Below are 15,981 nucleotides of genomic sequence, written 5' to 3'. Positions count from 1 at the left end.
CTAGGCTGTAAAGGAACCTAGGACAGAATCTCACAAGACAGGAGTAGACACCTGGTAGAAAAAGCACGTCTCGCTGATGCACAGCTTGAAGTGCTTTCAGCAGTGGGCTCACACATTACTAGCCTGTGACTCAGCAAAATTGCATTACTTTGTGTAGAGGCAAGCCATACTATTACACTAAGAATTAAGAATTAATCTGCCTTTAAAGTGTTAATATTTTTATTGCAGAGGAAATGACTTTCACAATCAACTTTAATATGTACAGCAAAACATAGGTTATGGAAAGCAAGGGTTACAAAAACAGCACTAGAAAAGTTTACAACAGATTTAAAACTGTTGCTTACAATTTAAGAAAGATATAAGATGTGAAGGAGGGGTTAACTGATTCCTTTCTGCACAAGGACTGGACTTCTTGTGACACAAGACATTCCAGGCTTAGAGTTATGGCAGGAAAGGCGTATAACTGATAAGAATTCCAGATGCCAGAACCCTAACCCAAACCCTACCCCCCCCCCCCCCCAAAGGAAGGAAACCTAAAACTGACCATTAAGAGTGGTCAAAGTCTGAGAACTGTCCGGACACCGTGACCTCCCAGAAGCGGCAGAAAAGTGCTATATAAACTGGAAGTTTTGTACCTGTATTTCGAACAATACTTCGGTCTTATTGTTCCTTGCATGCAATAAAACTCATCTGTTTAAACTTCATCTCGGGATCCAGAACTTATTTGACTGTTACAACACAATGGACCCAATTTGTCAGGTTAAAATGAAGAATAAAGGCAAAGAATTACCATGCTCTGATACTCAAAGAGAAATGTCACATGAAATGGGATAAAGTGAAGTTAAAAATGAAATGATATACTATATCAGGTGTAAACCTGAATAGGTAACATTGAATAGATACTGAATAAAATTTAAATTTCATTTACTTTACAGATGCGTGGAATATTATCACTGCAGACATGAGCAAAAACATATTCTAAAAATGAAACCTCATCTCGTGTTCATTCCAATACAAATAGGTGAACAAAATGAATGAGTTTGACTTCACTGAAATAAATATGATAAATATGGGGATATACAGATAAATGCATTCTAAGTGCAACATATCTGAAGTGGTTTCTGTGGTTAGGCCACTAACCCTTCATGAAGAACTCTAAAAGAACACCATGCAGATGTCTTTTCACTCTCTGTCCTCCCCCTTTACAGTGTCTTTGTGAGTCATGATTTTGTAGATACTTTCCCTGAAATATCTGTCACAGGTCAACCTCCTTGCAGTTTCCCGGAGATCCTCCAGGTTTGTCTCCTCAGTGGGAGATACGATGAAGGACTGTGAATGTCTCACTGTGGAGAACAACAGGAGAAGAACATGAGAGCAGTCACAGGGTCTGATGCTCAAAATGGAAAATGCTAAAGAGATTCACATAGTCTTAAGATTGATGTTTTCCCAAAAATGAGTGCAAGTTACTGGAAATTTCAGAAAGGGGTACTTACACAGTTTTGAGAGCATTTCTAAATGCTCTCAATGTAAAGAAACATGGGCATTTCTAAAAGACCACATCTCTTCAGATTGAGCACCTGCAATGTTTTCTTACAAATTGGGGTGTGGTATATACAGTGGTCCAGGAATAAATGTAATCTTAAACTTTATTTTGTTTGTTCTTAAAATATGTTCAACAGCTACAGGAGTTACATTTATGTACAATTGTAGTTTTTGATATAAAGGTGGAGCAAATTGGTTGATATATCCTAGTGTGATGAAAAAGTGGTGTACTTCTGTTATAAATGACAGTAATACAAGATTTATTTTTGTAAATTATTATTCTTGTCTGGTCCTCCCATGCAGTATACTTCTCCATGTGGTTGCCCTAACAACATTAAACTGCATACCAGGATGTGAAATGAAGTCAATCTGTCTCTGACACTGAAGTACTGAAATAGAAATGGAAGTTTTCTTGAACTGTCCTAAGTATCAGTTACTGTATTTGTCTACCTTATCCTCTCCAAAACATTTACTTCATTGCTCATTGTTGTAACTGAAGTAGCATCCTGTGATAGAAGAGCAAAACTGCGTAGTCGAAATAATTGGTATTAAAAGGGATAGAGAGGCAATGAGTGAAATTCAGGTTAGTGAATTTGATCTAATGAGTTCAGTAATAGAACCAGTGGGTAATTATTTAGTTACCGATTGGAGTACAGCATGTAGTGATATGGTAATAAACTGAGTCACTGGTAGACATTTAGTCTATGATTGATTGCTGGGCTTCAAACACACTACCCAGATTCTGACTTACTAAGTCCCCAGTTGTTGTAAGATTCCTTCTTCTGAATCCTGCAGCTCTTTATCCTGCGAGCTGTGGCCTTGTGTATGTAGACAGAATTCTTCATTATAGCTGGCAGCTTGGCGTCAATTTCTGCATTTCTGATACATTCTTCAAAAAACTCTGTAAAATAAACAAATATACTTAAAATAAGTACCTTTGGTATAAAACATTCATAGTGAAACAGCATTAAAAATAGTAAAGGTAAGAAAAATTCTATTAGATCTTTCAAAGGTATCTTTAAATAACTTTTTAATAATGATTACAGTCACAGAAAAGCAGTGGAATTCTCAGTGCAGATACAGTGAACAGTATTGCTGAACTAAAATATTTACATTTTTGTTATTTTGTCAGGAAACTCCCTGATGATTATTATTTTTTCCTTTTTTCAAAAAAGACAACTGAACAATGGAAATTGTTACATCAATACTACTTAACTGCATCACTGCTTTCTATACTGAATGAAGCATTAATTCAAGCACAGCAAATACAATGAATTGGCCACAATTTCGACAGTAACAATGATTAGTAAAACTGATAACATTAGTAAGAGCCAATAATTAATGTTTTAATGGAAATCAAGACATGTTTTGGTTTCTGTATATAGTAGCTAAAAAGAAAATGCCTAATTTACCAATATTTTGACCTACCAATAGTTTCCTAGTTGTGCAACATAAAATTAACAGTAATATCTGAAAAATATCTCCCCAAATTAAAATAACAATCACCCCAAACTCATAACTAAAGAATGCCACCTACATCATATCTCAAATACATTCTGGTAACAAAATATTCAATGATACTGAAGTAGAACATACAACACTTATATATATATTATTGATGGAAAATATATTTATATAATTTTTCTGTACTCAACACTACAGTATTAATTCAAACACATTGTATAATATGTCGGCTGTCTTAACATATCTTAAGCTGCTCCAACAATTACACTACATATCAAAGGACAGCTACACATCAAAGGACAGGACTTGGGACAGGACTTAGCAGGTCAACTCATGCTACATATCAAAGGACAGCTACACATCAAAGGACAGGACTTGGGACAGGACTTAGCAGGTCAACTCATGCTACATATCAAAGGACAGCTACACATCAAAGGACAGGACTTGGGACAGGACTTAGCAGGTCAACTCATGCTACATATCAAAGGATAGCTACACATCAAAGGACAGGACTTGGGACAGGACAAACTGGTCAACTCATGCTACATATCAAAGGACAGCTACACATCAAAGGACAGGACTTGGGACAGGACTTAACAGGTCAACTCATGCTACATATCAAAGGATAGCTACACCTCAAAGGACAGGACTTGGGACAGGACAAACTGGACAACTCATGCTACATATCAAAGGGCAGGACGAATACCTATAAAGCGGTGAAACAAAACTTCTTCCTGAGATCATACTGTATATAAGAGCTGGGAAACCCTTGCGATTTGTCTGTTCTGTGGGGCAGACCCAATGCGCGTTGATGTCATTATTGAGCTCAATAAAATAACTGAATCCACACAAGACTGTGTCCTGCTCCTTTGATGAAGGATTTCCCACAACAATATGGTTATACTTAAGAACATACATTACACTCATGTCTCATGTCAACCTTTGTGGATTTATCTGTCAGGAACTTGAATAAAGGTAATGTCTGAAAAGAGATGATCACGAGAGGGAAACCACTCCTCACCACTAGTTTGGTCATGGAAGTTTCTTATAAATGGGAACATGTCTTGAAAATAAAAAACAATACAACCATAACACTCAAAGAAAGTATTTTGTATAAGGGTACAGTAAACATGTTCTTCCTCAGGCAGTGACTGTCTCCTTCAATCTCTGCTAAAGTATTGTTATAAACTAGCAGAATGAGAAAATAACCTGAACATTAGGCAAAATTTGAGGTTCTATTTATTCTCCGGCACATACTAGTAATAAAGTAATACATCAGATTCAAAACTTAACCAGAGAATCAAAGTATTAAATAACAAAAAACAAAATAATCCACACACAATTGGCCTGTACACTGTAGACACAGAAAACCTATCCCTGTAATCTGACAGCACTGTACAATAATTAAAGAAGCCAAAAAAAACCTGCATCCTAGTAAATGGATACTATCATGACCTCCTTCCTGCAGCATCTCGAAGTTGTTAGTTGCCCTGGGAAACCGTCACATTATCACAAGGGCTTGCAGTTTTCCAGGTCTTGCTGCACAAACCCGATCTCCTACTTGTGATCTGCCTCAATTAACAATGACCCAATTTTTATATTCAATTCCTGTTTTCTGTATTTAATGCCGAAGCACTGCTTCAGTGGCACTTCATCATTGTTCCTTTTACTCTGTCTTCATCCTGCATTCTGACCTCCTGTTCATCAGGCAGATGCCTCAGCAGCTTTTCTGAGTGGTCATTTCACACTGGCATGCTAAGACCTTTTGCAACCCTTTTCTTGGTTCTCAACAAGTCAAATAGCTGTTCTCCCTCAGGGCTTGCCAAGACCAAGATACCTTGGTGTCCTCCTATTTCTGGGAGTTTGGCATAGGATTCCGTTCTGAAGGAAAGGGTGCCCAATTCCTGTCATTGGGCTGATTCACCAGGGTTCAGATCTCCGGGACTGACACTGACCACCCTTGCTTCTCACTGCTGAAGCAGTTTAATCTGACTTGAATCCAGGATTGCACTTCAGAAGGCTCTGAGAATTGAAAGGGGACTAAGGATGGGTCTATTGCCTCCCGTACATTGCAAATGTCTCCCACAGTTGGTCCAGAGGGCACCTGAGTATCCAATTCTATTCGTATCAGAGTTGAACCTGGAAGACCAAGCCGACAGCACACACTTGGCCTGGTCTCGGAGTAGACCCCCCACAAGGGCAAGCACCTTGAATCATCAGCTCCTGGGCCTCTGACTGGACCACTGTGTGGGGGTTTCCTTCCTCCCCAGTTTGGTGTGACTCCAAAGTCACCCTCACCTTCTCAGTAAAGCCTACGGGCCAAAGAGCAGCTGTGCTCTGAGGTGATGCCATCTCTGGCTACTTAGTGGGCTGTCTCCCAGAACCATGTGGCGCCCTTCCTTCTGGGGACTAAGTGGGCATTTGTGTCCCAGGGCTGAGGGTCCCACATTCCATCTGGTGGGCTGGTATGAGTATTCTCCCAGACCATCGCACCTCACTTATTTTCTTTTCTTGCTGTTCGGCTTGGGCAATTCTTGCTTTGCCTGTCAGTTCTGTTTTCATTTTCAGTTTTGATTTTCCATTACTGACCGGTCTGGGCTGATTTAGTTCTATTATCACTGTTTCCATTTCTGGTTCAGTTTCACTTTCCCTCCATCCCAGAGCAATCAAACCTTAATCAGTTGGGTCTTTTGGAGTATTCTGTCACCCTCCGGTCTCTTGCACTTGGGTTCTGACTAATGTGTGGCTGTAACCGGCCTCGGTATTACAGAGAACAATCTTCCTATTCCAGAAAAAGGAGAATATTTTGAGTTTGATAGATAGTTTAGTTCTCTATAATAATGTTCATATCACGTAGCCAGAATCTGGTCTCAAAAACGAATCAGAACAAAGGCCTTTTGCCTGGCATAAGCTTTGAGGAACAGGAGTGTGATGGTGATTTTCCTTCTTCTCTCCGTATCTTCTCCTGTTTCTCTTTCTTGCTGTCTTCCTTTCCTTCTCTTGTCTTTCTTTCCTCATTATTTATATTGTGACTACGGATAAATGTTCAGGCTCTATTAAGGTCCTAATGAAGTTAATTAACTAAAGTAAACTCACTTGATAGTTTGTGTTTATCTGCCTCTTAGACCATCAGCTGCTTGGGAAACATCTTCAATTATAACCATTATTTTAGGTTTTCTGAATGGTTCACATTTTTCCAGGAAAACAAAGATCATTAAAACTTTGATACAACAAGCGCATAACAGTATCTTATTTTTAAAAATAAGTAGTCTGTTTCAATGGTTTAAGCATTATGAATATCTTAATATTTTGTAATACCAACTACAAGATATATAATTTATGACATATTATGAGGATTTTTGAAGAAGGCTAGCTAGAAGCATGTATTAAGTTAGAAAGTTATACAGATGCAGCCATTCAAAATGAGCGGGCGATACCGCATTATTTTGCGGTGCGCTTTACGCGGTCTACCGCGAGTTACCGTAAATTCTCCTATAATACCGCAATTAAAATAATAGTATCCGGAATTTCCGCAAGGTGGAGCTAATAAAGCTCAACCTCTCATGTTTGAGCTGTCGCCATCAAAGTCTTTAACGAAGATATTACTAATAGTATTAATAATGAATGACCTTGGACAAGCTGTAAACTCAAAGTGTTGCCCTGGTCCACATTCTTTTTTTCATTGACCGTCTTTGTAAAAGTAACACCACAGCATTTCGCAATCACGCATTTGTTTCCAATCATGCAAAGTACAGTAATTTTTGAGAATCGATTCACCATGCCTTTCACATGCTCATAAAAGAGATTGATTCAGGAATATAAACATATTACCGTATGCAAACTGTACTGTATACAGTATGTATATGTATATTTAATGTCTTAACTGTGCCTGTTTAAGTATTGAATATTTATATGGAATTTTACCACTGAAGGGAAATCTTAGTACCTGAGCATAAAAAGAATAGGAGCATATTGTAACGCATGTGAAGGCCATAAACAATATTAATTTTGGAACTTAAACATACAGTATATGGCTGGTCTCGGTACTTTAAAGAAAACATACACACCAGTATTCCATTTCTCCCTAAACATTTTAAGCATCAAAGTCTTTAACTAACGTGATACCGGAGTCAACAAGCATACTTTTAGAATTTGATTAAAAGGGAATATAATATGGAATCGCGTATCTAAAGAAATTAATAATGATATAATTATATTCATGTACCGTTTTTGATGTTGAGGTGGAGACCCATCTTTTCGCTTTCCTTTTTGATTCTTAATATGAGATATTTCAGGCCATCTTCCGTTTCCGCCAGTAATGTTCATCAACATAGCGGAGATTATTAATATTTCTGCCTCCAATCTTCACACCAATTTCCGATTCTTCCAGATCCGATTTCCTCATGATCATTTCTGCGTAAAGGTTGAAAAGAAAAGGGGACAGAATACAGCCTTGTCGCACACCTTTCTCGATTTTGAACCACTCGGTGTCTCCATGTTGTGTTCGAACAGTTGCTTCTTGGTCTTTATAAAAGGATCTTATCAGCTGGATCAAGTGTCTTCATAGCTTATCGTGTTCGATGCAGTCGAATGCCTTACTGTAGTTGATGAAGCAAATGTAGATGTTTTTCTAATGTTCATGACATTTCTCCATAATCCACCGCAGATTTGTGATATGGTCACGGGTACCCCGACCTCGTTTGAATCCAGCTTGGCTATATTACGGTAGTTGCAACAGTCCCTTGCATCACCTTTTTTACTTCACTGTACTTCAAGGTATATTCAATGCCTTGGAAGTTTCTGTATATCCTTGCCCTGAGTGGTATTTTTCAAGAACCTTGTCTCAGATCTGCTTGGACTGTTCCTTGGTCTTTATGGTGTAGTGTTTCCTTGTAAATACACTAACTAAGTGGGGAAGCTCCCAGACACAGGTGTATTTATTATGAAATCATGTGAAACACCTCAACTGCACACAGTTGGACTCTAGTCATGTAGTTATGTGGCTTGGAGAAGAGAGTTGGTTACTTCAGAGGTAATTTAGGTGTGTCAAAGCAAGACATTAGTAAAATGTTCGGGGGTTTTTTTTTCACTTCGATATTATAGAGTACTTTGTGTTGATAAGAGGCAAACATTCTCAGTTAAATACTGTACATCATGGTTCTTTACAGGTATAGCAGCATATATTTATCCTTGGAAATAATTGTTTAAAAATAGTAATTACACACATATATCTTTCAGCTCCATTTCTGAGATATAGCACCTTCTTTTTTGGGGAGTGACCTTACCCAGCCCCCTTACAACATCGTAGGAGAACCGAACTGGTCTCATTCGTTAGTGCTGCATTTGTGCCAGTATGTGCCATTGAAAGTAGCTTCCCAGCTGCTTTCATTCCCTAGATATAGCGCCTTCTTTTTCAGGTGATCATGTGACCATGTATAGCAACTTTGACCATCAGTAACCCTGTCTTTTGAGTTCAAGCACTCAATTACGGGTGCGAAGATAACCATGTCTGCAATTTTGTTACTCTGTTTTCCCAGGTGGGGGGCAGCAAATGATTTTGCTTTTAATACCAGAATCTTCTGTGCATTTGTGTCATTTTCCTGTTTGTGTGAAAAGGAAAATTTAATTTGTCACCAATATCATACCCTAATCAGAGTTGTGGGTGTAACCTTAAAAAGCAAACAAGCAAATGCATGTTCTTACAAAGAGGCTTTAACTAGCATGTGTTAATACTCCATAGTTGTGACCTTATTTTTAAATCTGAAGAAGTAATCAGTTTTTCATTATGTGCCTTTTAAATTAATATGCAAATCAAGGGTTGTTTAATGATTAGCAACATCCTGTATTACCACAGTTTTTATATATTTGTGTGCAAAAAATTGTAAATATAAAAGAGGATTTATTAAAGGGGCACTATGTACTAAGTTGAACCAGGCAGTTCCTAACTAAACTGCAAAACAACATTGGAAATTCTACCGTCTCATACATGCAGACTGCGGAACTATTGGAGTGTTCTTACATTAAAAAATAGCACGATTAGGTCACAGTCTTTTTATTTTTGTGTCTCTGGTCAATGTTTGGTATAGAATACAGCATTAGGGTACACTCTGATGTCTGAAAACAAAGATATTAGTGTCTCTGTTAAGACATCATATTTCTCCAAACTGAAATGATGTCTTTTGCAGCATGCGATGTAATGACCTAGGACGTTTGCTTGTCCAGCTCCAAGATGTCAACCCCAGCAGACAGCACTATCACTGAAACCCACCGCATTTGTTAGTGCTGCGTTTGTGCCAGTTTGTGCCATTGAAAGCATTGAGCATTTGTGCTCCTTGTTTTGTTCGGGTGATCATTTCGGGTAAAAAAGGAAGTTTAAGCCCCACATACCCTCCCTAGTCCCCGCCATTCTCACTTTTTAACTGGCTGACATCTCCCTTCATGCGCTCTTCCTTCTCCCGGGATCTTTCCATAGAGTTGAGGCCCTGTTCCAGGCTCCGTAGAGCCTCCTCAGCAATGTTCAGCCTCTTTTCCAGCTCCACACGGGCCTTTATCTCAGCCTGGTAGAGAGAATGAACAGAGCAGTGATGTGAAACACTCAACAAAACAAAAGAGACATCTTGGGAAAGTATAAAGCAATAGTAAGGCCTCTGGACTTCCAGCTGGAGAGCCATGAATTTTATCCTCATTGCCAGTTTCATTGTGTCTAAAAGTTTGTGAGGCTGAGAGAAAGAAAGGTTCTGAGTGATAGAAAGGTTTGTGAGGGGGATATGGGTCTTTGAGACTTCTCATGATGTTCTGGGAGATAGCTAGCCACTATATATGTTGCTAGGCAACAGCATTTGGAATCTTCTGGGTAGAAGCAGAGGAGTTAGAGGAGTGAGGGTGACCTTGTAGAGGTAACCTGTTGTTTTGGGGAGTTTATTCTAGTTTATTCTTACTCACAAGCCCCATCTTAAGTCACATGAACCTCACAAAATTTCTTTTATATTTACATTTCTTGAACCCCCAATCATTTGGAAAAGAAAAGTCTTGTTTGGCATAAATAATTAAAGAAATAATTAAAAAAACATTATGGTCATATTTATTCACACCCCTATAGTTAGTATTGTAGCACTTATGGGTTTGTGCAGGACAAAGGACAAGTGGAGACGAAGTAGGAAAACAATCACCAGCTTTTATTCTCCTTTACAATCAACAGAACCAACCACCGGATTTACACACACACATGTGTCGGCAAGGCTTATTAAAAATACAGGAATTAAGTTTGCTGCTCCCTTGTCTCTCTGTCTCTCATCTCAGTGGTGCTGGATACAGAGTGGCCATTCCATTTGGTTCACATTTAAGGTGTTTTTCTAGCTGATAGAGTTTCCTGATAAGGAACAACTCCCAAGGCTGAGATTCTCCAGCTACCCTAATAAATGGTCATCTCTGGCGCCTTACTGTCTGGGAGATTCCAAGGGACAGTCTCATCCCAGGTGGTTTACAACCCTAAGGTCAGAGTACATTGTTACTCATCTTCCACCTCAATCAGCCAATCAGGAACTGGTAGGGCAGGGTAACCCCACGTGGGTCTCAAATGCCCACAGAACTTTCAACCAATGAACGGCTGTAGTTCCTTCAGGTAAAACAGGCAGCACAGGGCTCCTCCGTGCCCCTCCAGAACTTCTCGGACTCAGCTCAGACAATCACGTAATGGCCAGTGTGTCCAAGTGCTGGGATTTCACTTTGTTCTAAGAGTCGAGAACGGAGGTCGCCAGCGCGTAATCAAAGGATCCACCCGAGGTTAGCCCAGCAGCAAGTCTCGTGAACCCACAGCGAACGCTCACTTTACAGTCGGAACTGTGGACAGCTGAATCTCAGGATTCAGGACTAGCACTACATCAGGAACGAACCGGTCTTCTCCCTGTCTAAAGAGTGTGACCTGCTTGGACCCGCAGTCACTTTCCGTGTGCACCAACTCTATAAGTTTCAGCCAACACTAATTAGCCGGTCTTCAGAGAGCATCAGCAGAGCGTCGCAGCAGAAATCTCTCCCTCCTTCTCCCACGTCGCACGCCGAACCAGCACTGCCTGGCACTGGGCCAGAGAACGCCGATTGGACACAGCAACAGCCTGCCACTGTTCCTTTGTGTCCGTGGGAGATCTGAATCCACACAGATTGGATGAGTATTCAACATTCTTCATTACAGCTCGAGAATTCAATTGTTACCTCAAACCCAGCTGATATCAATTTAATTCCTATGAGTGATGTACTTGCTTTTGAGTATCTAGTGTAGCGGTTGTAATCCAAGTTCATTTACGAAACGGTCTAAATGAATGGTATACTGAATGTATGTCCCTCTTGGTTTGTAACTCTTCGTTATTGAATATATACCTTTTGTATTCTGCTAAACCTCACTCATAAGATCTGTTATGTTTATATGCACATTTTATGTATTAATAAATGTATTGTCGTGTAATAGTATCCGTGTGTGTGCGTTGCTGTTATCCCGCAAGGTCAGTCTTCTAATAGCCGTCAAAGAATCATTTTGTGACTTACTGCTACAATTAATAATTGTCCCAGTAAATGCACAAAACCCTTACATTTATTAGTGCCTCATGAGAGGATGCCTACACACACATTAGGGGGCCGACGGAACACGTACACAGGTTTAGGGTGGTAACTTGCTAACAGACTCTACACACATACTAAGCTTCAAAGAACACTTAAAACTAACTTAGGTCTATTTACATGAACAGGGTCAGCTGCTGGTTATCGTACAGATCCTTGGACTCCCCCCCCCGGCTACAACTCCCAGCCTGCTTTGCGGTACCCTCAGCGCTTAGGTGCAGTTCCTCCTCACCACTGGGCGAGGACACTACACTCCCCCCACCTGAAGCGTCTGGCATTCCGCTGACATCGAAACCCCCCCTCAGGCTGTACTCATTGTCAGCTAATGGCTGTGGAACCCTGCGCGAGTGGCCGCTGTCGGCCGGCTCCAACCCCGGCTACTCCTCCGGAGCCTCACTGCAGGGCTCCTCCGCCCAGACGCGGGAGGGTGCCAGGCGGTCTCGGTGTAGGACCACCACTCTCCCCCATTTTCGCAACCGGACCCGGTAGCAGACCTCGCCCACCAAGGACCTCAGCAGGCTGGAAGGCCGGTCCCTGCAGCGCAGATCATAGTGCTGCTTCTGCTGGATCCCCACCGGAGTCAGGTGGATCCAGGCAACGCTGTGCACTCGCTGCATCCGCTGCCGCAGATCCCACTCGTAGTCCGGTCCAGCCGGCGGTGCTGACTCGTCTCCGGGTGGCGGGCCGAAGACCAGGTCCACCGGGGTTCGCATCTCCCGGCCCAGCATGAGCGAGGCCGGGGTGCACCCGGTAGATTCCTGGACCGCGGTCCTATATGCCAAGAACACAAGGGAGAGGTGGCGGTCCCAGTCTCGTTGGTGCTGGGACACCAGAGTGGCCAGCTGGGTGGCAAGCGTCCGGTTGAACCGCTCCACCAACCCGCCACTCTGGGGATGCAGCGGGCACACCCTGGCGAAGACCTGGGACTCAAAGTTACGCCCCTAGTCACTGTGTAACTCCTCTGGCACCCCCAGCCTAGCAAACAAACCCTCCAGTAGGGCATCGGCCACTGTGGGGGCATTCTGGTCCGGGAGGGCATAGGCCTCAGACCACTTGGTGAAGTAATCCATTGCCACGAGGACATAGCGGTTCCCAGCCTCAGTGCACGGAAATGGGCAAAAAACATCAACCCCCACCCGGTCCATGGGAGCCCCCACCTGGTGTTGTTGGAGGGGAGCCCGAGAGCGTTCGGGGGGGGTCCTTCTGTGCCACGCACACCGTGCACATTCGGCAGTACTGCTCCACGTACCAGTGGCAGAGACCCCAATAAATGTGCCTCAGTTGCCTCCAATATCTCTAGTTTTAATATCTCTAATATACACTTGCATTTTTTTCTAGCAGTGTTGCCACTATACAAGAAGCCTAAAATTTAATTGTGGTAGATTCAGTTTTTTGTGGATTTTTTTTAATTTCCATCCCCCAGCATGTGCCAGTCTATAATAGTATAACATTATTAGAATTTTTTTAGATAAGCTACATTAGCAATCCTTATTACTATTACCTTATTACTAATTTCACTATACAATGTTTTTATTCTAATTTCTTCAGCGAGATCACTTTATTAGCCATATACAATTTCTTGCATTAGGAATTCTTATTTTCTCATACCCCAGCTTGCTCTCCATGAGACACACAGACGGGGAGAGAAGCTTGGGGTCAGAGCGCAGGGTCAGCCATTGTACAGCACCCCAGGAGCAGCTGGGGTTAAGGGCCTTGCTCAGGGGCCCAACAGAGTAGTATTCATCCACCAGCCATAGGATTTGGACCGGCAACCTTCCAGCCACAGGTGCAGATCCTTAGCCACAATGCCACTGCTCCGCCCTTATTCTCATTTCAGGGGTAAGAATAACAATTTATATGAAAGAAAGATAGGCAATACTTGCTTGTGATAATGTAAGGGTGTAGCAGTGGGCTGAAACATCTTTGAAATATGTAATGCTCTTAAAAGACAGGTCACCTATAAGGAAGGGTGTATCACTAAAACCTTATTGCATGCCGAGTGTGTTGTCTTGCTATATATAACCCAGTAGTTGTGTAAAACTGTTAACTGCGAATATTCTTTGGGTTATGATGTGAATGTGCTTTCTGTCCTTTTGTTGCATGGATCTTGAGACCTGAGCTTCGAATAAGATAATTCATATTATTTTTATACTCAAATTAAAAGCCATCTACATTAAAAGGCATCCAAGAAAATTTATGATTTGTTTTGTTACAGATTAAGTTTTGGAAATTATAGTTAGGGCTAAATTAGAAGAATACTTAGAAAATCACAGTATTGTAAGAATTCTTGGAACATGCAAAATGAATAGTAGATAAAGCTAAAGCCTATGACATAATATTTTTAGATGTCACATAAATCTTTGTTAAGATCCCTCATAAAAAGCTGATTCTCAAATTAAAAGCCATTGGAATCCGTATGGATTCCACACATTCCTGTTAGAGAACAGGAAACAGCACATCAACTTAAAAAAGCACTATTTTAAATTGTAACGAAGTAGTGGAGTGCTGCAGGGATCGGTTTTGGGCTTGCTGCCCTTCCAAATTTATATAAACATATGTAGATATAATTAGTAGAATTAAAATACAGTAAGTGTATATAAGTGAAATAACACAGGTATTTGTATTAGTATGTATAGCTATAATTTCAGTCTAGCATATCTTATTATTATTAAGGCAAGGTAAAACATTAATACAAATTAAATTCAGCAGAAGAAAATGTTGGCACATAATTAAAAGTACCTTGAAAGAATTTTCAATGATGTCCTGTTTTGTTTAAATACAAATGATACAGTATATGCACTTTTATTAAAGTAAATATTTTAATCAAAATTTGAGAGTTCAAACAATGATGAACACTTTTATGAACAAATTAAGTTAAATGTCAGCAAAAACTCAAAAGAAACATAAAAAACTAAAAATGTTGGTTTCACAAGTATTCACCCAGTTTATTAAAACATAGCTAAATTGAGATAACACAAAATTATGTTGAAAATTTGCAAAATTAGTTGAATGGCCTCTGTGTGCAATAACTGTGGTTCACTATTGCAACCATATGTAATAAATGCACCTACTGTATCTCTGTAGGGAGCCAACAGTCTAGAATTTGAATTTTAAACAAAAAATAAACTATGAAGAGCATGTAGCTTTCAAAATGACTCAGGGATAAAGCTGTATAAAGGCACAGATCAGAAGAAACTATTAAAATATTTCAGAGACACTGAATATCTCTTTGAACACAGATAAGTCAAACGTTAAGAGTGAAAGGTATATTTTACCACCCAGACACTCCCTAAATTACGCTGTTCCTCCAAATTGAACAATCAAGCAAGGAGGAACCTAATTAGGAATGCTACCATGAGGACTGAAGTGACTTGGAGAGAGATACAGAGTTCAATAGCTGATCTAGGCAATCAATATATTTTAGTTTTTGATTTGTATTGCCTTTCTTAACATTTTACTTCTTTTTACCCTTTGGTATGAACATTCAATATTTGATTTAATGTATTGACTTTAAAATGTTAATACTCTTCAAGGCACTGCATATTTATCTGATGTTAAAAAAAACACAGTAATTTTGTCACTGTAGACAAGGACTGCTTTGGAGGCAGCCCTGTTCAGATTCAGCCGTTACCTTGAGCTCTGCTTCGGTTTGCTGTTTCTCTGCTGTCAACTCAGAGAGGGAGAGCTGCAATGCCTGGGACTTGGAGGAGTAGAACTCACGCTCTTCCTGAAGAGCTTTTGCCTGCTCTTCAGTCTTCTTCAGCCTGGGGACAGACAACACATCAAGGCCTACAGTAAGTCAGCATCATTCTCAGGCCCTCACTTCATCCAATACTATCAGACACAGATTGGTCTTAATCTTAATTTGAACTCTTTGCTGGCCTTCTTCACTCCTCTGACTTTACTGAAACACCTGGCAACAATCAACAATCGGATCCTCTTAAATAACTGTCTGCAGGTTCTGTGCTGTCAGGTCAGAGGGGATATATATATGACAACTATAATGCATCCATCCATTTTCAAAGAACTTCACCCAATTCAGAGCAGCAGGGGAGCTGAAGCCTATCTCAGCAAGCTACAGGCACAACATGAACAGGATGCCAGTCCATTGCAGGCCACACACAGACACAAATTCAAACATGCACATACCAGAACCACTTTCCCAAAAGCCAATTAACCTAACAGTAAGGAGGAAATCAGAGCACCTGAAGGAAATCCATGTGAATAAGCAGAGAACATACAGTACAAATTCTATACATATAGCACCCCAGGACCAGAACTGAGTGAGGTTGCAATACTAACCACTATGCCACCGTGCCACCCATGTACAACTATAACATAAAAGACCATTTTGAGTAGAATTTA

At 40.5% G+C, this 15,981-nt stretch overlaps 1 protein-coding gene across 1 annotated transcript in view; it reads right to left on the bottom strand.

Annotated features, from left to right (window-relative positions):
* Positions 1-201: 201 nt before the first annotated feature.
* The window catches only part of plekhd1 (pleckstrin homology and coiled-coil domain containing D1), an 80,166-nt gene continuing 64,386 nt past the window's right edge, over positions 202-15,981 (bottom strand). Inside the window, exons 10-13 of the mRNA XM_088925700.1 lie at positions 15,248-15,380; positions 9,419-9,563; positions 2,294-2,443; positions 202-1,343 (exon numbers count right to left, since the gene is read on the bottom strand). Coding sequence (XP_088781826.1) covers positions 1,183-1,343; positions 2,294-2,443; positions 9,419-9,563; positions 15,248-15,380 — 589 coding nt within the window. The 3' untranslated portion in view covers positions 202-1,182. The remainder of the gene's footprint in view (positions 1,344-2,293; positions 2,444-9,418; positions 9,564-15,247; positions 15,381-15,981) is intronic.

Source organism: Atractosteus spatula, chromosome 9, assembly GCF_055471065.1.
Source record: "Atractosteus spatula isolate fAtrSpa1 chromosome 9, fAtrSpa1.hap1, whole genome shotgun sequence".
Lineage (NCBI taxonomy): Eukaryota > Metazoa > Chordata > Actinopteri > Semionotiformes > Lepisosteidae > Atractosteus > Atractosteus spatula.
This window is presented reverse-complemented; position numbering and strand designations above follow the sequence as displayed.